The sequence below is a fragment of the Symphodus melops genome (genome assembly GCF_947650265.1).
Source record: "Symphodus melops genome assembly, chromosome: 6".
In the NCBI taxonomy this organism is placed as follows: domain Eukaryota; kingdom Metazoa; phylum Chordata; class Actinopteri; order Labriformes; family Labridae; genus Symphodus; species Symphodus melops.
This window is the reverse complement of record NC_136696.1, coordinates 25,033,274-25,057,527: the sequence shown is the minus strand read 5'-3', so window position 1 is coordinate 25,057,527 and position 24,254 is coordinate 25,033,274. Positions and strand designations below refer to the sequence as shown.

The window sequence follows — 24,254 nt, the reverse complement described above, 5'->3', positions numbered from 1 at the left end:
TCCTCTAAGCTCTGTAACGTAGTTGTAGATTAGCTACATTACCGCTCTGTGACCAGATTGTCAGTGTGGCAGTGCCCGATGGGCCTGGGAGTCCCGGGAGCCAAAAAACATGTATTTACCTCGAGAAGCCTTATCAGATTTGACTCATGGCAAACATGCCATGATCCTGTTGCAAATATTATTGCATGTTACCTATTATGGCATGTTTGATGCAACCGAAAAGCTATTTTGCACCTTAACTGACCCTTTATTGTGCAGACAGAAAGTGAGCTGTTGGACCTCACTTCCTCTTCTTCAACACCACGATTCACAACTGATTGTTTCTCTTAGTTCCCTTTTACACCCTTTAAACTGTAGCAGTACATGTCAAAACCATCAGCTCTGAATTACAGTCGTCTCTTTCTCTCAACTTGCCTCCTCACATTTTGATTGAGTGAATGGATGACTTTTGGGATCCTTTGGGATCCCCCCAAAGGGGCAAAAATCAACTCTTGATTTCTTCATTTAAAGCCATCATAAAGTGCAAATTTTGTATCAGTGAAATATCAAGGCTAGTATTGTCCATTATTAATAACCAATCTAGATTCTTAACGTTTGAATATGTCACAGTCTATCACATTGTGAAACTTTAAGCATGTAAAGAGCACATCAGTCTGGCTTGAACTTTGGACATTAAATCATGAGCAGCTGAACTGACTCTTTATCCTCGACCTTTAAAGAGTTAGGACACACAAACAACAGTGAGGGTTGTTGTGTTAACGTTGGAAAGAGTTCACTGGCTTACCAAATAAATCCATCTGACAGAGTTACAGGAACTTTCCTTTCACTGTCACTTCAAAGAAGGACATTTATAAGTCTGAATAACACGGTGCATCAGAGTGTACGCAGAAAGTCCAGTTGCCATGGCAGTATCACGCTGAGAGTGTCAGGGTAGAGTCGTGACCATTGCTCAAAAAGCAGGGATCTTGTGATTGTTATGGAGTGGCTCATTATAACGCTTCTCCCTGTGATTCTGATACGCCGCCACAAACTTGATGGTCCAGGAAAGATAGAATCATCTGCATGACCAGATCACGTATGTTTAGGTAATTATTATACATCTTTTTCTTTTTTTAAAGTTTAGAGCCGCAGTCATAAGTGTGACTCCTGCTCCGCTTCCGTCACCATTTGTTTTGCTGTTTGTGCTCATTTGAAAACTTAACTTGAGCTGACAGCCTGACTTGCTCTGTGTCCAGTCGAGGCTGCCGCTAATAAATGAAATGCAGAGACAATGTGTCATCATCCTAGGATCTTCTAGACTTAAAAACAGTGACTTTGAAGGAGCTAAATCTCTTCTTTGTGTGTAAATTGCTGAATTCCTGCTTTTCAAATGATTGGTTCTTAGCTGTTGAATAACTAAACACTATAGTATGATGTGCAGCCATTAAACACCGATTTGAGGAAAAAATGAGAGATTGACGGGTATTAATGTGGTCCTTCATCAACAGCTAGTAGCCCTTAGTGGCCATCGGAGAGACAGTAAAGTTGAAAAATGGCACGTGCTGTGTCTTTATGTGTCTGTGGTGAATAATGGCAGGCTCCGCTCTACCTTGAAGAACACATCTTGTGATAACTTCTATCTGGGCGAAGACGCTTTCTGCAAGCATTTCCCCAGGCTCCATCCTCCCCGGAGAATGAATGCATTAAAGGCGCGGATGTTTCTGATGCAAAAAAGGAATAAAAAATGAGCAATGAATGTTCTACTCTGGGAGCAGGACGATTCTGCAGCTATGAAAACCACAAACGATCTTGGGGATGATGTTTTTGACATGTCTCAGTGTGACTGAAATAGCACCGTCAAGAGCTAGTCACAAACAAGCTGAGCTACTGTTAGCGGCAGCTTTTTATTTGGAGAGTAGGAGAGCTCTGTTGATGGTGCTTGTGTGAATTATGAAAAGCAATGGATCGTTGCGAGGAGTTGTTTGTGAAGTTTACAGCCTTCCCTCTTTAAGTGATCTGTGCACAACACTGCTGGAAAATGCAAAGTGAAGGAATGAACCAAGTGTGTTTCAACTTGACCTAGACCTGACGTGAGTGTAATAATCCCATGCAGAATCAAGTGCATTAAAAAGGGATAAATAAAGTTATTGGAACCCTGTGAGTTCTCTGAGTGATCTCTCTTACACACGTAAGCACAGTGCACATTCACCACAAAGCCAGACGAGACCAGTCAGGGACCTTTATTTAGAACCTGTGCACCACTTTAGTAACGCGATCTCGTCCAGAAATGTTTGCCCTACCTTTCAGAGGGAGGCCTGCCCTGCCAGGCCGCGAGGAAGGCCCACGATCCAAGTCTGCTTTGTGCCTGTGTTCAGTCAGCTGGACCCGTTTTAAGAACATCAACGCCAGGAGCAGCAATAGTGCAGCTAAAGTGCTTCATCAATGCAAATACTGTCTAAGCCTTCACAGCTGGCTTTCCTGTATCTGACCCCGCCATGCCAATCAGGGTTATAAGCCAAGTGAGGGAAAGGTCACAGCTTTTACAACGTGTCATAGGTACAGTGCAGAGCTGAGGTGAATCCAGTTAAAGCCAGGATTCAATATGGACTCTCCTCCTTTCATCTAAAGCAGTCACGAAGGATGAGAGGAAGATACAGAGGTGCTTTGACATTTAGAAAGTTTAACAGACTTTTTAAAGCTTGGGCAAAGTTGAGCGATGGATAGCGAAAGAAGAGGAAGATTTGTGATGGGTTTCATCTGAATGTGTTGGTTTTTATGGAAGTGAAGAAAGAGACTCTATTAGTTACTTAACAATTTTTAGCACAGTAGCTTCAGTATATAGTTTCTACCTAATGAGATTTAAAAAAAAAAAAAAAAAAAAAAAAAAAAAATCACAAAAATCCTGGCTGTTGAATGCTTCACCTCAATAGCAAAAAACCAATAATAAAAGCTGTGAACAATGGTTGTTCGATGTCACAGAGATGAGTAATCCTAAACAACCACAGCCAGGTGCTTGTTATTTCCACACTCTGACTTCCTCATCGTGGCTTCCTACTTTGCATAAAAAGACAGTTTGATGAATGACCCGTCCAGTGGTTTGTGTTTGAATGCACTTAAGATTCTTCAGATTTGACTGCCTGCACTTATTTGAATCTATGCAAAGAGGGAAACAAACAGGAACCTGACTAACACCGGAGTGAGTCTGATGAAGAACCCGTGCTCTTTATTCAGTTTCTTTTCATCACTGTCGGGACAAATGCCGTTTAATGATAGCTGAAGAATTTCTCTGTGACTTTCAGACATATTTTCTGAGCCGTAGCTGTCTGAATTAAACTTGAGTTTAATTCAACCTTTTACGTTAGACCTGTAGTCCCAACTGGGGAAAATGAAAAGTGTCACAACAATGATTTAGTTATTTTTGTCCAGAGTGTTGAATATTTCCTCAGGTCTCTTGAATTCAAACCTGAAAAAGATCCATTTTGTAACTTCTCTGATTTATTGGATACAGCTCCCATTCTTGAGAATTTGGACGATGAAATGATTCTGTTTTAAGTTTAGGGCCATTAGGCGGACATTTATTGGACTGTATTTGCCATATCTGTGGACTAAAAATAGAAGCACTCGCTGGATGGAGTTAAAAAAAAATATCAGTTCCTTTTTTGACCAGATGGTGTCAGCAGTGATGGTTGCAGCGTTGCTCACCCAGTAAGCTGAATGATGCCACTTTGAATGGTGACCCATCAGAGGTAATCAAAGCCTCACAGACCTTCCTTTTGTGGTCCAGTCTGGTTCCTCTGAAAGGGAAACAGGAGGAGGTTGGGGATGATTGTCCAGTTATGAAAAGCTCCCCCAATCCCCGCTGTTGTGAGCATGCTGTTGGATGTGGTGAGCGCAATCCATTTTTCACACCAGCTGGCTCTAAGTGCTGTACATTCATTGTCAACACATCAGGAAATGAGCACCGGTCAAACGCTAAATCTGGCCACTAGCAGCAAGTGTGCCTCTGACTGGGAGGTTTGATCAGGTCTCTCAAACAGTGCTGGAAAATCTGCTTTTCTGTTTTCATACAGGCCCTCTCCAAAGAGGTATTAAGATGAGGAAAATGTCAAAAGAGATGCTAGACGTGATGGTGTACGGGCATCTTTCCAGAGTTGTCCCTTTTCCATTTTTTTAATCTAAATGAGATTAAAATGTGCTTTCAATTCAACCACTCTAAACTGAAGGAAGAGCTGCCAATCTTTCCTCTTTTTTTTTTTTTTTTAATTTACCTGAAAACTTTGTATGAAAAACAATCAAAATGCTTCATTCGGGTCAGCCGAACGGGCTAAAATGTTCACATCCTCTGTGTGATTGCTGCTCATGTCTCTTCATGGTCTGCCATTTTTTTAAACAGACTCATCATGTTTTTAATCTCTGTGATTGATGCTAACTGTGTTTATATTTTATCATCTAAAACAAGAATTGGTTGACATGTTTCTGATGGAACACCAGCCAACAGTGTGCTCCTTTTTCATGTTTTTTTCTTTGATGGCTCGACACCTCCTCTCATTTTTTTTTTTTTTTTGTTTTCAACCAATCACGGCAACATCAAGTCCTGGCCTCCTCTAATTGACTGTCCTCCTCTCTCTCCCTTTTTTTATCCTTCTGCTGATTTCTCTCTCTCTCTCTCTCTCTCTCTCTCTCTCTCTCTCTCTCTCTCTCTCTCTCTCTCTCGCTCTCGCTGAAGGAAGGCCACACTCCTCTCACGCTTATTTCAGTTGCCTAGCAACCAGAAGGCGATGCTTTATTTTGGGTGGTACTTTGTGATGGGGGGGGGGGGGGGGGAGAAGAGGGGAGGTGTTCATTGTTCAGAAATAAACTGCTCATGAATGCAGTCAAGCTGAAGAGCGCTGTTTTAAATAAAGCGTCCATTCAACAACAGCATTGTTGTCCTTACTCGGTGCGTGACGCAGTTTGCACCTTTATTCACCTGAGCTTCAGCGCTGTTAGGGCAGTCGCTTTGCATGGTGCATCCTAATGATCAGGTTGACATTGAGAGCAGAGCCAGATGACAGACGGGGTGTGTGTGTGTGTGTGTGTGTGTGTGTGTGTGTGTGTGTGTGTGTGAGTTAAACCCGCTGACCTGAAGGAGAGCATGGAGGTGACAGTAAGGAGCTCTTTGCTTTGCTTTACACTCCGTCCTTCAGCAAGATGCTTTCAACTCGATCCACCGCCATTGGCTGATCTCTGTTATTTGGAGAAAATCCAAAGCCCCCGTGCCACATTGCACACATTCGAGGTGTGCTTCAGCCGATGTTTTAACTGGACACGTTTTAACACACTTCTGAACCATTGTTTTTGTGACACCGCTCAAAGGAGTAAAATATCACTCTGTGTTCACTGGGTGGCTCTTGACAACAGCCCCTGCCTCCCTACACCTGTGTGTAGACCTCATAATATACATTTGATGTCCGTCAAACGGTGATGTTATACAGAGGCCTTCTTACTCACTGAGCTGGGATTGAATATCGACATGTGGATCTTTTGTTTTCTAAGATGTGCAGTTTTTTGTCACAGACATTGACTCCATTTGATTGAGTCTGATTTACATTCACATTTGGTTTGGAGCTCAATGAAACCAGCCCATGTTATACCTGTGAAACATTATAATACGTTTATCACTGTAAGCCCATCACAAATAGATTTTTTTTTAATTAAAAAGAAGAATGCGATTTTCATATCCTAACTATTCCTAAAGATACGAGATCCTTCGAGAAGAAAGCGTGTTCGTGTTTACTGTCCAAACATCCAAAGCTGCGGATTGGGAATCCCACTGTGTGCTGCCAGATGTCCAGTTAGTTTATTCACTTACTAAACTGGTTTAAAGCACTTGTGTTGTGCTGTTTGGGTGCTTGTTCACAATCACATTTACAAATGAAATGAAGTCATTTGAGCACAGGTTGTCTGTGCATGTGTTTGCTCAGTGAGCCATGCTGCGTTTTGGCAGAAGCTGCATCGACAGGTTGCTCAGTGGAAGATACTGAAACAGACTTATAAATAGTTTTTATTTTTAGAAATGGCCAGTAATGAAAAAATGAGGTGGGTGTTTCGATGGATTTGGTTAACGGTTGGAATCAAGTGTGTCCTAAAATAATCTGGCAGAAAACCGTCACAGCATCAAGTAAAATAAAGCCTCAAAGCTCCAAAAAGTGTGAGTGAAAATGAAAGTGTATGAATGTGCAAAAACTATTTAGTCGAGCTGTCGTCGACAATCAACTGTGTCGCCATCATACTCGACTTGATCCGTTTTTTGCACAGAGCAGTTCACGAAACATTAAGCAAGCATCTTCTTATTTTAAAGGCCTCAACAATCACTGAGAGAATGAAAAGTGAACTCGTGGAGCAAAAAGTGCCAACGTGAACCAGGATGCTTCATCCCACGAGAACGACCACGGTCCAGTTCATTCGCTGAACGATTCGTCTTCTCTGGCCGAATGTCGGCTTGATTTCAGCATCCGCTCTCTCCTACATACTCTCTTTTTTTATTCATGTCAAAATGAATCATTTAATGTTATGAATCTTGGGATTGAAAATGGAACAATCTGAAGTTCAAGACCTTCATTATCTATCAACAATGTTGTTCCATAAAAAATGTGACGCGTTTGATTTAAAGTTGTTTGTGTCTTATTCTTTTAAAACTTTTTGGTTCACTCAGGACTAGGATAAAAGACTGCATAAAAACATGCTTGTGACGTCTTTATTCAATGTATTTTTGCAGTTAATTTGGGTCTGAGCTTAAAGGACAAAGAGGTTGGCGGAGGAGGAGGAGGAGGAGGGCGACAGGGGTGTGAGACACAAAAGAACAGGAGCCCCCCCATCAGAGCACGCTCCACTATTCAGAAGCTGAGCTAAGCCACTTGCTAGCTAGCGTCACCCCCTTTCACGGTGGGGGGGCCACAAGGACGTCCGGCTGACCTCCCATCTATTTGGGTTAGCAGGCTGCTGTACACACTGGCCCGCTGTGGACCACTGCTGCACACACACTTACTGGGTAATGCTAGCACTTTACTTCATTCACAGGCTCCAGTGTTCATTAAAGTTGTACTGTAAGCATCAATAATGAGGCTTATCATTTGCAGCGTGTTCGCTAAGAGCCCATCGGGCTGTCCATGCTCCCTGAAAGACACCGAACAACCTCACCCTTTAGACTTCCAGCTCTAGAAATGAACGACGTAGAGCTGCTAACGTGAATGGATAAATCGCCTCGTACAAGGAAAAAGAATCAGTGTCTTCTAAAGAGTCAGTGATCTTACAGATTTCAATCAAAGCTGCTGAACATAATCTGTTCAGAGCTTCTCAAATGCAACAATTCTTAAGTCTTTTTTCGTCATATATGACCGTAAATCGGATACTCTTTAAGACTGTAAGAAAAATGAAATTAAGCATTTGATTTAAATAAAAAAAAAAAAAAAGAAGTGCAGCAGACTGAAAGACTAAAGAGCATCAGAGCCGTTCAGCTTTCCTAACCACTTTATTCTCTTTATTCTCCTCTAGTGCTTCCACTTCCACAAAGCCAACGTAATGTTAAATGTACTTCTTTTGACACGGACACTAAATGATCAATGCTGCTAAGGACTCAAATTATATTAGAACTCAGATTTACAGATGTGGAAGTTCATGTTCAGAGAAAATGATTCCCTGTTGTACTCCAAAGCAAACCTCGGGGTACACCGTATGTATGCAGTCTTACAGATGAAGGAGAAAGTTCCTGAATATCAGTCCATGGCGTGCGGCTCTTCATGATAATGGTTCATCAAAATAGCCGTGTCTATCATTCTGCATGCATCATCACTCAATGTACCACAGTACATTTGATGCATTTTGCTTAAGCCCAGGAGAAGTTTGCAAACTGGGACAGGATTTGTTTACCTGTTCAGCAATATTTAAAGCAATGGCAGCTCAGATTTACATTCTGCTGCGATCTAATGATGGCTGTAGCTTTACTCTTCACTGTTGATTGCATCAGTTAAAACTCTGTTTCCCGGGTTTTAAGCATGCGTGATTGATGATGTGGGGATCACAACATAGCGTGTTGTTGCTGGGCCTTCTTTACATCCCTGTGGGTGCGAACGTCTGCGTTGCGATCACGGCACTTTAACACACAGCAGTCTCCAGCGCTCTGTCTGCTTCATACTTGTCTCAATTTGTCGAACAGACAGACTGCAGCCCCCCCCCCTCATCGCTCCTTCCAGTCTGTGTGTGTGTGTGTGTGTGTGTGTGTGTGTGTGTGTGTGTGTGTGTGTGTACCGTTGTATCTCTGCTCCAAGTAGACAAACCGTTCTGATTGGTTTGCTTCCCCCTCTTTTTCTCCAGTCAGTGCCTCCCTCCTCAGCCCAGTCTGCCCTCCTCCTCCTCCTCCTCTGTATCTCTTTATCTGTCTCCCCTCCTCCTTCTCCTCTCCATCGTGACCTCCCTCTATTGCTTTTTCTTTCAATTTAGTCACCTTTGCTATCACCTCCTCCTTTCACTCCTTCCATCCCTTACTGGTCCTCCTCTACAGTCATCTTGCCCTCCTCCTTCCTTTATTCATTTTTTCCTCTTTCTGCTCTTACGTCTCTCCCCTTTCACCATCGCCCCCCCCCCCCTCTTTTTTTCTTCCATTTCTCCTTGCTCCTTTTTTCCTCCTTGCCTCACTCACTCACCTCTCCCCCTCCATCTGCTCGCAGTAGTCAGTCAGTCTTTTAACCCCCCCCCCCTTCGTTCTGACGTCACACTGTTTGCATAGCTATTGTCTTACAGCGGCTGCAGCAGCAGCAGCTCTTCACCAGATTTTGAGTTTTTCACTCCCCCCCTCTCTCTCCTCTCCCCAGGAAACCTCCCCCTTTCTCTCCCCTCTCTTTCTCTCTCTCCCTCTCTCTCTCGCTCCTCTCTCTCTCTCTCTCTGTGTTAGTAAATCCCACACTGGAATGAGATGTGAGAGAGTGACGGAGGGGAAAGGATGAGAAGCAGGATATAGACTGCAGAAGGGGCGAGCTGCAGAGATAGCGAGCCACAACCACATCTCTGTCTGGATTTTAACTACACTTTTCCTCGGCTCTGAAGGATTTCTTATTTTTGTTTTTGTATAATTAAACCTCATCACGGCCCTCTTTCTTTCTTGCGGACGGACTGACTGTGTGTGTGTGGAGGACGGCGGCTTTTTAAAGCAGCGAAAGCTAGCGGAGCTGGGGCATCTGGCCGTCTGGGAGGCAGTGACGGCCGGCTGGCTGCATTGTGTTGCTTTGATGACCCCCGCTGTGTAGCTGCCTGTTCATCAACCTCCCCTCTCTCTTCTCTCTCTCTCTCTCTCTCTCTCCCCCTCACCCTCCCCTTTCTCTCCTCTCTTTCCTCCTCCTTCTCCTCCTCCTCTCCATCACAGCTCAAGGCCCAGCCATGTTCGGCACAGAGTCCTCATGTAAGTAACATCCTCCCGCCTCCTCTGCATTTGTCTATGCATCTTCCTATGTGTGTGTGTGTGTTTTATCAGAGGGAGAAGGGGGGAAAGGGAAATGTTTACCCGGTTCCTGTAGCACTCTCCTCTTCCTGTTTTGCGTCCATAGTTGCTGGTGGCAGATTGCACGGGGAGAAATCTGGGATCTACCATTTTAGCACGGAGGGACGTCAATACAAGCTAGCTGGTCACGCCGCGCTCGCTGCCTGCCTTGTATTCTCCCGCTCTCAGCCTTACTGTGTGTGCGTGTGTTTTTTTTTTGCTATCCTCTCCAGTATGTATGTATCTCAGTCCTCTTCCGTGCAGTGGTGTGCTGCTTGAATCTTATGCAAGTGTGTCTTGTGTCTTGTTTGCGGGCAAGAAGATGGATGCTTTCAGCAGAGTTTCCAGAAGCATCAGCCTCCCCCTGTCTTCTTTCCTCGGCTCAGTCAGATTGCAGCAAGGTGTGAGCCAAGCTATCTCAACTCATGCTAGCAAAGCTCACAGAGGACTCTACTGATGTACATGGATGCATGCATGTGTGTTGTCGGGGCAGCGTGCAGTGCTTGACCTCCCTCCCAAGAGTTTAGGTGTTGATCTGTAGGGGGGCAGATGTGTCTAGGTGAATCCACTTCATCCCTTCAACCCCACCCCTCTCAAGAAAAGCTTTCACTTTGATCAATACCACGATACCAAGGAAGTCTGATCTGATTCTTTTCAGTGCTGCACAGTAAGAGCTGAAAGTAACTTCTTTTTTCTAACTTCTAATTACAGCTTTTGTGTGTGTGTGTGTGTGTGTGTGTGTGTGTGTGTGTCCTTGCTGTTACAGGGATGGATGGCTGTCATGTAACACTCTTCTGAGAACTAATCTTTTGTTCATGAAATGCACAGCTGAGTGGAGACTGGATGTAGCATTGTGAAGGTGCAGATCACGTCTAACATGTCACTGAAGCCTGGCTCAGGTTGTCCGTCCTTGTCGTGTGACACTCAGAATTATTGCCAAACTTGAAGGTCATTTGAGGGTCAAAGATATTGCTTCCATCGTGTCAGTTTGACAGCCGTATTTCTGTTTTATCTTTAACTGGCTGGCCCCGTTTTAAATTTTACAGGACAAACAGTATGAAGAGCATCAGTATCAAGAATGCATTACTGGTGACATTTTTATGTTTTCTTTGAAGTGTTGTGATTGAAAGCATCATGTCTCGTTGTCTTACTGTCGATAATAGATGATAATGAGATAATAAAAGTTAAGCAGCCAGTTAGTGTGTAGGGATGGATCAGTAAAATCTGCTGATTGTTTTGTCTTCTTTAAAGTTCAGTTGTTGGCAGGTAGCTCTAGTTTTCTTCATTTGGTCATATGTTCAGTGATACAGGCAGAAAATAGCAAGACAAATAGTCACTGGATTGCCAAACTAATGGGGATGCTGCACCATGTGAATCTTTGTGTGTCTCGCTATTCAGTTTCCATTCTTGGGCTCATGATTCGATTCAAAACGAGTCTATTTTTAAACAAGTTCATACTTCAGGATCTCCTCCAGTCATCTGTGACTTTCTGCTGAGTTAAAGAGCTTTGAGAATAATTTCTCAAAGTTATGAATCGATTTAAAATCAAAAAAAATCTCAGAAGACAACAATCTCGATTCTTACATAAAACTTTTTCCCACCTCTGTGTACAAGCTGTTGTATAAAGAGAACATAACCAATGGGAACTGACGAGTTATAGCAAACATTTGTGTTAAACATTGTTTAGTTTCACCTCTAATAATCGTCCTGTATGTTATATAAATGTGATGAGTTGAGGATTCTCAGACAAAGAATTACAGGTCTGTTGTCTGAAGTAGAGAGGATAAAAACTTAAATGCCCATCGGACCATAAACTCTTCAGCATTTGTTCAAACACTCATGTTGAGTTGAAGCTGTTTCAAAGGAAGTGCTTTGCTAGAAAACAGTCTTAGTCCAAGTAGAAACACGGCCTCAGCACTCTGCTCTGGATAATGAACTTAGACAGGTTGAGACCATGCACTTATCATCAGAACAAGAGACCATCTTAAAGATTATTCTACAAACTATGATGTGCTCATCTTCTCCAAACATTATTTTTTGTTTTCTCAATCACGTTAAATCCAACTTTAAGTTGAAAACCTCAAAGTTATTCAGTTTCGTGTTGGGCAATATGAACTGGAATTTATTTTTTTTAATGTATTGTGATATTACAAATTCAAAGGGATTGTGCATATGAGTGCATGTTCACTCCAATCCCCGTTCTGCCCTCAAACAATCCTGTGATGCAACACTCATCTTGTCTATGCATTTGATCAGAGGAGGATGTTTTGAAGAGTCACGTTTAGTTACGTTTTGTAGCTCGAGTCTTCAGTGGTTGAGAGTTTTGATTCTGTCCTGCACGGTTTTCTTAAGCTGTTTCTGAAAACGTCTGTTTCGCTGTAAAACCATTTCAAGCACATACTAACTGGGGACTTTTCATTTGTTGGAAATAAAATGTGTGTATCATTGAATTAACTGAGCTTTGGACTGAGTATGGACTTACAGTATTTACAGCAGCTCGTTCGACCACAAGCCCTTTACTTTGTTTGCTTCACTTTTTAACAAATAAAAAAATCCTTGCACTGGTGAGCAGATCATGCTCCCCTGGAGTTGCATTAATCCCAGCATGCTATTTTTGTATATACCACCAATGCCGTTAATAATTGATACATTACTGCACTTATTTATTAATATGCCACTTTGTGGTAATTTATTGATATTCCACCATATGTCAGACTATTTAAAGTTAATGAGTTCATCATTTAGGCTGATGAGTATGTTTCTGTCTTTATATACTTCTGTCCAGGACTTTGCATTAATGCATGTTTATGTTTTAAAACTTCAGCAGATGTCCGTGTATGATGGAAAATTACAAAGTGTACCTTTTGAGTTTTTGATGTATTATTTATTTGATATTAGCAGTGTGCTAGTGTGTGAAAAGTCGTAATTCACACTTAAGATCAGTTGTTATTATGAAGTTTGGATACAAGGGGCCTGTGTGCTGTCAGGGTTCTGAGGACAGAGAGAGGCTTCAGCAGTACAATCAGTCAGCACTCTCTCCCAACAGAAGGCAGAACTTGCTACGAGATTTTATTCCTCCCTGAAAGACTATTGATTTTTTCTTTTTAAGTCATTTAAACCTAATCATTAGTCGACAGCCATCAGTGACAACAAGCGGAACTGAATAACTTCTTACATAGACTTCAGGTCTGAGTCTGAATTAAAGGCCCCGTGCTCCGGCCTTGTGACTATTGATGGTTTGGTATTATCTGTTTAAGAAGGTCTCATAGATTCTTTGGTGGATGTGTACATTGGGAAACTTCTATAACATTTTTGTCATAGCAGCTTATAATTAGTTTTATATATTTGGTGCATGTGAAGCTTTCATGTTAGTGCACATGTCAGAATGTAGTAGTCATGAACTAATGAAAGAATGAAATCCTCTCCTGCAACAAGAACCACTTGCTTTAATCTTGTATTCTTTGTTTTTTTTTGTGGCATTTACTTCAGAAAGCGTTCAAAGACGAGAGTTTAAATGTTCTTTCCTCTGATGTCCTCCATTCACCTTGACCTTTTTGGAATTTGTCTGGACTTTGTTTTTGTCTGTTTGGGAATTTATGAGCAGAGTTTAGTCTTGAAGAAAGGTTTGAAAAAAAAGCCTCGTAAAGTAGATAATAATGCAGGATAAAGAGTTTGGGGTTCCATTCCTGCTAGAAAAGCTTCAGTAAAGGTGCAGCTCACCTGCAGCCCTGCTCCAATCAGCCGTCACTCTTCGTGTTGTCTGACTCCATATTCACCCATAACCACGGTGCCTATTATTAATACTGATCTGCATCGGTTTGCGTGACATCCTGTGTGATTACAGTCTCTGTCCTCAGCAGGATTATATCAGTTACATCACATGAAACCATTATTTCCTGATCATCTGGTGTGAACATATTTACAGCTTGAAGCCTCGGTCGTTTGTAATATGCACTGTTACATGTGCAGTGCACTTTGATAACGGACGTGGCTTCTGACAGTCTGGTCGGATGTTCTCAGCCTGAAACAGACACATGCGCGTCACTGACTCTGTTGGAAAACTGAACACCACTCTCATTGCAGACCAGAATATTTTGGTGCGAGATTTAAAATAGATCAGTTAGAGTAAATCCATTGATATGGATGAGCTGAGGGAAATGTTATTGGCAAATACAAACAGGTTCTGATTGCGAGAGGAAGCTAAAAAAAACCCAGACGCAGACTCCAAGAGAATTGGTCTGTATTATTAGCAATTTGCACCTCCTAAAAATTCTGAGAGGAATCTCCGATCTGTACAGATGGTTGGCAAAGATTATCTGCAAATGTCAGGTTTTAAAAACCAAGTCGTAACCTTCTGAAATGCTCACAGTCTCACAGTCATTGGAGCCACCTCGGTCATTTCAAATGGGTTTGATATTTAGGAATACAAATCTGGATGATTGCAGAATCATGTAGTGAGTTGGACCACAGCAGCCGGTGACAGAGAGAAGGAGAACGCAGCCTGAAAATCTTCCTCATCTGTTTTTTCACACATGCACCTCACAGTGGGAGGGAATCACAGGAGGAGGGCCGATGGATCCTCCCTAAGCAAGGCGTGATCTAAGAAGAAATGGGAAGTGGCTCTGCGATGACAATATCAGCCTATATATATATATATACATATATATATATATGTATATATATGTATATATATATGTGTATATATATGTATATATATATATGTGTATATATATGTATGTATGTATATATATATATATATATATATATATATATATATATATATATATATATATATATATATATATATATGTATATATATATATGTATGTATATATGTACTGTATATCAATGCTCTGTGTGGTTTTGCCAGCGTCACAATGAGAATAGAGGCGAGGGGGAACAAACTGGTGAACAGAAAACAGAATGCAGCCGTTAAGTTGTGTGTGCAGAAAGCGACCCAGTCGCATGCACACAGTCTATGGCCACAATCCGATGCCAGGGAATAAACATCACCTTCTCACCTGAGGGGACTTCTCGTCATTATATCCTGCTGCCTTCTGATATCAGCTCTGGATGAAGTCAGAGTGAAAAAGCGAGATGGTCTGTGCCTCTGCTTCACAACTTTCACTGCAGCTCAACTACTGTAGCTAGTAGGAGTGCAAACTCCCAGAAGTGAAAACAAACAAAACTAAAAGAGCGACGCAGCTGCACACTTACTGCATGTTGAGGACATTACTGAACACAATAGAAGTGGTCACGCAGTTTGTTTGTGTTCTTCTCTCTGCGACACCTTCAAAAACAAGGTGCGTCTTACACCAGTGCCACTTATATTCTGGATTTAACGGTAAATGAAAGTCACCTGCTGCTGTTGTCACATGTGGACTGTTAAAACACACCACAACACTCCTTACTATAAAGATATAGACATGCTCATCCTCTTGGCAATAAAACTTGAGTTTTAGGTGTCTTTAAGTGGTGTGAAAGCAAAATAGAAAATGACATTACTTTGCAATTGGAACAGCAAAGTTAGCTAAACTGTGAATGTGATCGCTACAACAAGGGAAGTTATTTATTTATTTTTGCATACCGCGATAAAATGCCAAGATGGTATTGGATATCATATGGATGGATACCGCTGAGGCCAACTACACAGCTGCAGCTCCCCCGAAAGCATCTGGATTTTTGTGCAAGTGGAAACAAGGCGAGGGGAACATGATGCCCCTTGAGGTAACGTTAGCTGGCATGCTACTATTGATAGAAAACAAGTGGGTGAGAGAGCATGTTTTGATCAGTCTCCCCGGATATTTTCATTCAACCCTCATAGTTCTGTTGTTTCTGTAGTTAAGCGTCACTACAGCAGGTAGCAGCCTGCCATTTATTTACATCCGCTTGCTTCAGTCATGTGATCTTATGGATCAATAAGTATGTCATGATCCATTCTTTTCAGATCTTGTAGTGTCATCATTTAATGCTGAGATCAGCCACTAAAAGGCTTTGAACTGTGTGCGAGTGTGTTTTGTTTGTTGCACTGTCCGAGCCCAATCAGCCCACAGAAAACTCTGAGAGCAACCAGCGTGTCTCTGTTGCCATGGTAATCCCCGTAAGATCGACAAAAGCGGCAGAGTGATCAGGTTTCTGTGGTAACTGCTGACTTCTGCTATTTTTGTCTCATGAGCTCTGTAATGGCTGCGAGTCGAGCGAGCCAAAAATCCGACTTATTTGAGATAAAGGATCTTTAGTGAGGACTTAGGAGACACTAATGTATCGCCACCTCTCACCCTAAATCCTCACACTGGAGGATACAAGATATGGAAACACATCTCCAGAAAGTTAGTTTACTCTGTGACTCATCTTTTATCGACTCTTAGTGAAAACTGGTTTTGATGCTGTTGATTATACAGCTCCTCAGCACCCCTATTGGGATTAAAGTGACTCCCTTTTAAACAGAACTGTGCAAAGTCAGGAATGCTTTGAGGCTAGATTGTGGATTCCTGTGTGTGGACACAACTTGTTTTCAGAAGACGTACAACCAAAAATGATGAACAAGGTCTCAGTAAAATAATTTAAAACTAGTTGAAACAGGTTTATAAACGGAGGGAGGGGCCTCTTCGTTTAGTGAATGTGATGCTCTGAAGGATGTCTGTGTCTTTGCTAGCATACGGAGATGCAGTAATTGCTGTTGTGTATTTTGAGGTATAATCCTTCCCAGAGGTCCATCCATCACGTCAACATAAACCAAATTATGACTCATTTCTTTGTTTAGTCATATCAACATTATTTACTCTGTGTCTGTATTAGTGGACTCACAAACCTCGCTGCTCCCTGAAAAACATGATCCCGACTCACACGCAGGCCAGTTGAGTTCCAGTGTGTTACTGTTGGTAAACATCGTCTAACCCAAGCTTGTGGTGTTCCCCAAGCGTCTGTTTTGGTCCCTCTGTTGTTCTTACTGTGTCTGCTCCCTCTGTGGGGACTCTTCTAAGAACTTTCAAAGATGTGTCCTATCATTGTTGAACCACAAAGCTGTCTGTTTAGCTTGACCGTGTAAACTGCATGAAGAGATTGGGTGTCAGTTAAATTTCTTCCCCATCAGTTTTAGAATCCAGTTTAAAGTTTTAGTTTGTGTTTAGAGCATTGCATGGTCAAGCTCCGGCTTATGTTACTGAGCTGCGGAGGCCTTATAATACCAGCAGGTCCCTGAGGTCCTTTGACCAGGGTCTGCTGGTTGTCCTCACACACGGCTAGACTCCGCCTGTGGCTCCTACATTTTGGAACTGTCTTCATCCAGAACCGAGAGCCTTGCCCTCTGTGGACACTTAAAGACTTGCCTTTGTTTGATTCTTCTACAGGTATTTGATTGTCTCTGCTTTCTCTTCTTTTATTGTGAAGCATTTTGTGCACTTAAAAGGTGATATATAAATAAACTTGACTTTTCCGACTAACCACTGCAGAGTAACGGGAAATGCTTTCCTGCTAAAGGTTTTTAGTATTATGGCAAATACAACGACTTTACTGATTGGGTCACAGGCTCTGTTACAATTTTGGCTTTTGAAAGATTTATTTAACTTCAAATTTATTTTTTTTGACATTTTTTAGCTAACACTACAACCAGCTTGAGTTAAAACCTGTTCTTTAGAAAAGTTGCTTATAAGGGGATAACTTCCACCAAAAAAAATGTGACCTCAACTATTAAATAGAAAAATCTGGAAACATTTATACATCATCATCTTGGCACTCCAAATCTCCATATATGGATGTAAGGCTGGTTGTGAAAGTACTCCGCAAACAGGAACAGCTCCCAGGCCATTTGATGCTGCCATCCAAAGCGTCAGCTCGAGCCAACAGTAACAGACCCGAGACTCTGGACTTTTAGTGGTCTTAGGTTTGGCCAGAACCAAGGTGGTGAAGTCATTCAATCCCAGCACACTCCCACCACTGGCTATTGATGTTGGTGAATGTGTTTAAGAGAACATATAGAGCACTTAGTTTTAACATACTGTGCTTTCTGTGCCACTATTTGGTATGTTAGTTCAGATATAAGAAGTTAAAACATCCTCTTTGTGGGATCTTTATTTTATTTTTTTAGTTTAATAGCCCTGCCTAACACAGCCTGCTCGAAAGCATCAGAGGGCACGGGACGGCAGTCAGCCTAACCGATAAGTTGGACCCATTCCTCTGGAAGTGTGGGATGAGAAATGAAAATACTGAAGTTGGCATCACTCCCACAGCTATAATTATTATGAGTGCTTTGTGAAAAGGGACTGTCTTGGTCGTTGGCAGAATTGGCTTGAATGTGAGTAACACCCAGGGCTAAATGGTATGGAAGGAATATCATTATGCTGAGACACAATTTAACAGAAACATTTGAGGTGCAGGGGGACATATGGTGGAGTCGTCAAAGAGGAAGCTTAAATTCTCTTAATGGATTCAAAGAACACGTCCGAGAAACGGATGAGGGCATAATTGTAGTTGATTGTGTTCGTGTTTGATTGTGTTGTTTTTATTCGACTGTAAGGTGACCTTGAGTGTCATGAAAGGCGCCTATAAATAAAACGTATTATAATAATTATAATTGGACATGTCTTAACTGTTGTCTTCAGCCTGTTATCAGTGGGCTTTACATTCTCCATGTTATGCCTGCTAAATTTCAAGCAGAGCTATAATTGTAAACACCTGCTCATCCGCACTCTTCAGCTGCACATGCTGTGATAATCTCACATCATGTTTGACAACACGGTAATTGCTTGCTTCTTTTTTCTCCATAAACATCTTCTCTACACCCCTTTAATCTGTAAATGTCGAGAAAATTGGAGGTGGGCTTCTCCTTGCATCCTGCGGTTGATGGTATTGATGCTCACGCCGGTTTTGTGAAGGCTGCTGCGTGCATCATTCGTCTTGGTTGACTCTCAAGCAAGCACAGTGATAATTGAATCACTTCAGTGGCTTGTAGACGGAAATCACTGCATTTGTCATCATCATGTTCAAACGCTAGCAAAGAACTGTGTAGAGAACCTTGTCAGGCATTTAATTTTACCGGGATCTCCTCCATCCTCCTCCGTCTGTAGTCTCTCAGAAGACTAAATAAAGACACAAGGAGTGAAAGAAGAGCCTTGTGACCACAGCGCCTCAGGTTCTAATCAATGATCAAGAGGGAACATTTGTGTCTCCTTACATCAATGTTGCATCCTCTGGTAGCAACAGCTTCTGAGGGGCTCTTGAGCAAGGTACTTAAACCCCCAATTACTCCATTAACCCTTCAAACTCTGGAAGAGAAATAGTCTTCAAGTGCCTGTTTTGGTATTTTTGCTGTCATGTCTCAGATCATTTGATTGTCTTGATATCCTTAGCAGCTGTACATTTGAGAGGATATGTTGAAGTCATAATCATTCATATAAAGCACCTAAAGTGAGGGATGCATCAGATTCTCATCAGTGTTGACCCATATCGGACCTGTTGACAGATACCGGTCCATGGGCAAATAATGTGGCGTGTGACCTATTGTCATTGGCTGACGTGTATCTGTCAGGTCATATCAATCTAATTCTCATATAGTACACTTAACAACGGATTCGGAGAAGAGTGGAAAAAAACAATGATGGCTCTAGGTAGCTGTCAGGCAATACAATGAACTCACGCTGGTAAAACAACCTAAACCAACCGGAGGCTGGGTGCAAAGGTATCTTTGCTTACTGTCACGTCTGTGACATCAGGACGACCAAAAGTTTGGAAGGATAAGCACAAGCTATTATTATTACTCATCTCGCTTCTATTAAACTGGATTATGCAAACAATGATAATCTCCTGAAGTCAGATGTTACTGCCACCATACATCAGTGCATTATTATTATTAGAATGTAAACTGGGATGGAAATCAATGTAATGACTTTATCAGCACAAGAGAAGGAAGCTTTCTGCTGCAGAAGGACAAAATGCTCAAGCTATGACTATGAACCAACAGTCTCCTCCTGTGGGAGGTCCATCGTCATGACTCTTGAGCTGGTTGTTTGTTCACGTCACTGTGAAGTACATGAGCCGTGTGAATGTGCTCTCACCATGAATCCAACAAATATGTCTATTCCACGAACACAAGACTGAGAGACTATCTGTAAACCAGCACTGAGGAAGCTCCCTCATCTGTTCAGCTGTAGGGTCATTCAGGGGTTGTCATGGTTACCTCTCCAGGCAGAGGCTAAGGAGCACCTGCTCCCGCCCCCTTTCATTAAAATCCATGTTATTGATTGGCTGCACTGATATCTACAGACCCCCCCCCCCCCCCCCCCCCCCCCACCTTGACTTTTCTACTTCATTACAGGCTTGACAGATCTAGCTTACGATTGCGTCGGTGCCGTGGTCACTCAAACTGCAGCCAATCACAGAAAAGAATATCTGAGCGGCCCCACCCCCCCTACCAGTAATTGTGCTCTTTGAAAGACAGAGCTGAGATTTCTGTATGGACGAGCTCAGTCAGTGGAAGAATACAATCTTGACCGGATTTCACTTTCACCAAGGCCTTAGTAGTGTTTGTGAATTTAGTAGTGGATGTGTCATTGGAATGGAAGGTGAGTAAAGTGCTCGTGTTACTTAATTTGCTTCACTGCTTTGCAGTCAGGAAATCTACGGTAGCTGTTTCTCTTCTTTTCCTTTGCAAACGGCCTTTGTATTGAGTACAGCAGGTGGCCGTGTACATTTTGTATTGATATTCATGAAGTGGACGGTTTGCTCAGTGCGTGGGTTACGGCCTGCTGTGTGTGTGTGTGTGTGTGTGTGTGTGTGTTGCCTGCGTCTTTATGTGTTTGTTTCTCTCTCTCTGTGTGTGTGTGTGTGTGTGTGTGTGTGTGTGTGTGTGTGTGTGTGTGTGTGTGTGTGTGTGTGTGTGTGTGTGTGTGTGTGTGTGTGTGTGTGTGTGTGTGTGTGTGTGTGAGTGTGAGTGTGTGTGTCAGATATCTGTGTTTACATTGAGGCTTGTTGAGCTGAGCTCGATTAGGCCCGGGGTAGAGAGAGGGAACATCATTCAGCTCTTTGTGTATGTTTTTCAACCATGTCCCACATGTTTGTTTTCTGTGCTTACTTTTCCTCTCTGTGGTTATGTGCAAGAAATAATTAGAAACAAAAAGGTTGTTTGACAGCTTGCGTGAGCCATCGCAGCCTGGATGACAACATCTGACTTTGTTTGAAAGAAAATGCAGCCAGATAGCTGCTTGATCCATCAGCCTGCAAGTAGAGCACAGGAAATTAATACATTTAACAGTCGGCCCTTTTCACTTTTCAGTTCAGAACAATGATGATAATACCAAAGCAAAGCACTGCTCCACAAAACATTCACTGCATTTAATTCAACATTCATCACAGTGTAGATAAACAAAAAAAAAAAAAAAAGAGAAAGTGCCGTTAGAAGAACAGTTCCTTGATGTTGCCTTTATCAAGGCTCATATTAAACGAGCACAAATCAATAAAACTAATATGATTACTTGGCTTTTCAATTTCAAAACAAATGAAAACAGCAGACTTTGTCTCTCTGATTTTAGCCAGCATCGTTTCTACACATCCTCCAGTAAGCGTTGTGTGTGGAGTCTGGCTGAGCTGATGTGTGAACGCAGCAGACTATACTCAGGAAAGTTCACCTTGAGCAGACGGGAGGAGGTGTACGACTATAGACTCTAAACATGACCAGTAGAAATCTCAGTGCACATAACCAAACTGTCTCGTGTTGTTTGCTGCTTGCCGGTGTGTTCTTCTCCGCTCTTTTTGTTGACGTTATCGTTTTGATCACAAATGCAGTTTGACTGTATCTCATAGCGGACCCTCTCATGTTTGTCTTACTGGCCTCTGTGGTCCTTTCATGTTATTAGCACCTGGCTCCAGTTCTGGCTCTCCCCTTCCTCAGCACCCTCTCCCTGCTCCCCTTTCTCCTTAAAATATACAGTCAAAGGCTCTTTCATCATTGACCAGACAATAACTCTCCCGTAGTACTGGAGTATTTACTGCACAAACTGAGCTAACTCAGCTAATTAGCTAACAAGTAGACCTGGAAACTCTGAATCAAAGAGTTCAGGCAGTTCAGCCCACATTCCCAGAGGCTAACACACACTTCTCCTGTCCTCTGGATACATCAGGCCATATGAATGAATGAATGACTACATGTTGTGCATGACATGTTACCTGCAGCTCATGAAACTTTTTCAACAACAGCCGCCCTTTATTTATTTGAGAAGATCTTTTTTTTTTTTTTTCTTGCTCTTTCATAACACATCTGGTAAACACTGTGGCTTATTCATATGGTCAGGAAATGACTCAGAGATGACTGAAATATAATAAGTGTGGTCTGAAGTAGCTCATTAGCAGGATGGCTAACTTGTTAAGTAGATCTGGTTCTGCACTTAAAGGTTTGGGTGTGAAGCAGCACGATGAAAACCCAACATAGTGATTGATTCTTCTGGCCAAGTTGGCCGAGATTTGACTGTGACATTATGTGGAGTTCCTGCAGACAGAAATAGATCACTTTAGAGAACTTTTTGGACCTTTAACACTGAAGTGTTATTGTGTGAAGCTGAAATGAAAGCTGTTGATGTTGATGCAGGCAGTGAGTCAAAGAGCCTCGCTGAAGTTATTTCTAAAGCAGCAGCATGTTGTCATCCACTGACAGGGATGAATCAGTCAATGTTGTTTATATCAGATCAGATTTTACATAGTTTTCAAACAACTAACAGATACATGGACACCTTACTCACCCATCGCCAACAACACATGCATTTATCACACACACACACCCCCTAACGTACCTGTCACTGCTGCTGTGACAGATACTGGCTACACTCCGCCTTGCTCAAAGGTCAACCGGGGTAGTTAGACCCAGACGGGCTCGGCTAGCAGCCCCATCAGTCACGGCCAGCCACACGGGCCAGGCTATGAGGCGCTCCCTAATCGCTCCTGCCAACAAACATTTCAGGCATGAGCAGTCGAGCCAGAGTGACTCACGTCTCAGGTTTGGATGAAGGAGCGCTACATGTCACACTTCCTTTAAATGATAATGTTTGACGTTAATTCAACTCCCAAAGTAGTCCTGCCCTATCAGGACTCACTGCAGTGTCTACTGTCTGAGATAGTCTAGGTTTGGAGTCGTACATTTTCCAATTCAGAGAGCATAAGATTTGCATCATATCTATTGAAAGACCCTCGTGTGTGTGTGTGTGTGTGTGTGTGTGTGTGTGTGTGTGTGTGTGTGTGTGTGTGTGTGTGTGTGTGTGTGTGTGTGTGTGTGTGTGTGTGTGTGTGTGTGTGTGTGTGTGTGTGTGTGTGTGTGTGTGTGTGTGTGTGTGTGTGTGTGTGTGTGTGTGTGTGTGTGTGTGTGTGTAACCCACACACATAATATGCGTGGATGTTTGCATGCTCACGTGTGTCTCAGCGTGTGTCTTTTATCATTCCGGTCAGGCGGGCAGTGTGCACATCGTCCCCTCTTCAGCAAAGGTCAAATCTCCCGTTGTCTTCGGTGACATTTAGTCCCCAGTCTGTCTGTCACAATTTGTCCCCTCAATTCATCAGCAACATGTTGTTGCCAGCTTGCTGCCTGTTTCCCTACAAACCAAGTCAGAGCTTGAATGATGCACCATCACAGACATTTTGTGAAAGACAAATGGTCCCATTAGAAAATGCTGCTGGACTCCTTCTCTCCGTTTGAATTCTATTGTGAAGTGATTTCTGAGTATTTTCAGACAGTTCAGAGTGACGCTGACAAACCAAGAGAGGAGGTGGTGTAAGTGAGCATGAGCACTAAGTTTTCTGATTGTGTCGTGGCAGTGACATTGGACACTCTCACCTCTGCACAACCCTGCCCGGACCACAGTCTGACAGAATCCACCTCTTTAATCTTAAACTGTGAAAAACTGCACGACCAATAATCTGACTGCTCTTCCAATGTGTTAAAAGTGATAATCAACAAGTTAAGCTCAGTTCTCTCTGACGTCAATTTCTGGAGTTTTCTAAAAAGGAACAGCCTGACTTTAATACTTCATGTCTGACTGAACAGCTCTACACATGACATTAATTTAGCTGGGCCTTTTTTTAATTAATAACATTTTATCCACCACTTTTCATTTACATCTAAGTAAATGGTGGTTGCATGATGTGAAAACTATATCATAAACCATCTTTTTAGGAAGTAATTTATGCGATCCCAGTGGAGCAGTAGCTGGTTAGGGAAGTTCTTGGGGCAGAGTGACGTGATAGAAAAGACACCAGCTGCATCATCGTGTAGACTGTGAGACAGAATTCCCTCTCCTCCTTTGAGCTTCCAAACGTGAACTTGGTCTTGATAGAATTGAACAGAAACGTTGACACACAGCAGCAGTCACTTTGTCTACTACCACCACAGGACCTCTTGTGGTTTAGAAGTTTTCCCTGCATGTCCGTTTTTTTTTCATACTGTGCTTTAGCGGATGAAAAGAAAATACATGTAATCAAATGTAATGAACATAACACTCTGTGTGCGTCCACATGAAGCTGTAAAGGCCACCAAAAGATCCGGAGATGTTCTTTCCTGCATGCACGCTTCACTGTCATTTTAAAATGTGACTCTAGTATAAGGTCGATGTTAAATGAACCTGCTTTATTTGCACCCATACTGTCAAAGCCTTTATCTTTAAAACTACTACAAGCCCCTGGGTACAGCTGTAGTCTCAAATGAAGTAGCTTTACAAGCAGTCATCCAACAACAGGAAGAAAAAAAAGGCCAAATAAGATCAAAAACTGGACTGCTTAATGATTTATA

General features: G+C 42.4%; 1 protein-coding gene across 11 annotated transcripts in view; it reads left to right on the top strand.

Annotated features, from left to right (window-relative positions):
- LOC306825278 (suppressor of tumorigenicity 7 protein homolog) overlaps positions 1–24,254 on the top strand; it is a 46,686-nt gene that overhangs the window by 1,589 nt on the left and 20,843 nt on the right. For 4 of the 11 annotated variants that reach the window (XM_079345922.1, XM_079345921.1, XM_079345920.1 and 1 more), the window contains exon 1: positions 20,028–20,049. The exons of 1 other annotated variant lie outside the window; for it this stretch is intronic. In XM_079345922.1, coding sequence (XP_079202048.1) covers positions 20,043–20,049 — 7 coding nt within the window. In that variant the 5' untranslated portion in view covers positions 20,028–20,042. Of the gene's footprint in view, positions 1–2,604; positions 2,639–8,903; positions 9,413–17,758; positions 17,784–20,027; positions 20,050–24,254 lie in introns of those variants that run through there. 6 more of the 11 variants (XM_079345919.1, XM_079345918.1, XM_079345925.1 and 3 more) reach the window with 5 other exon arrangements.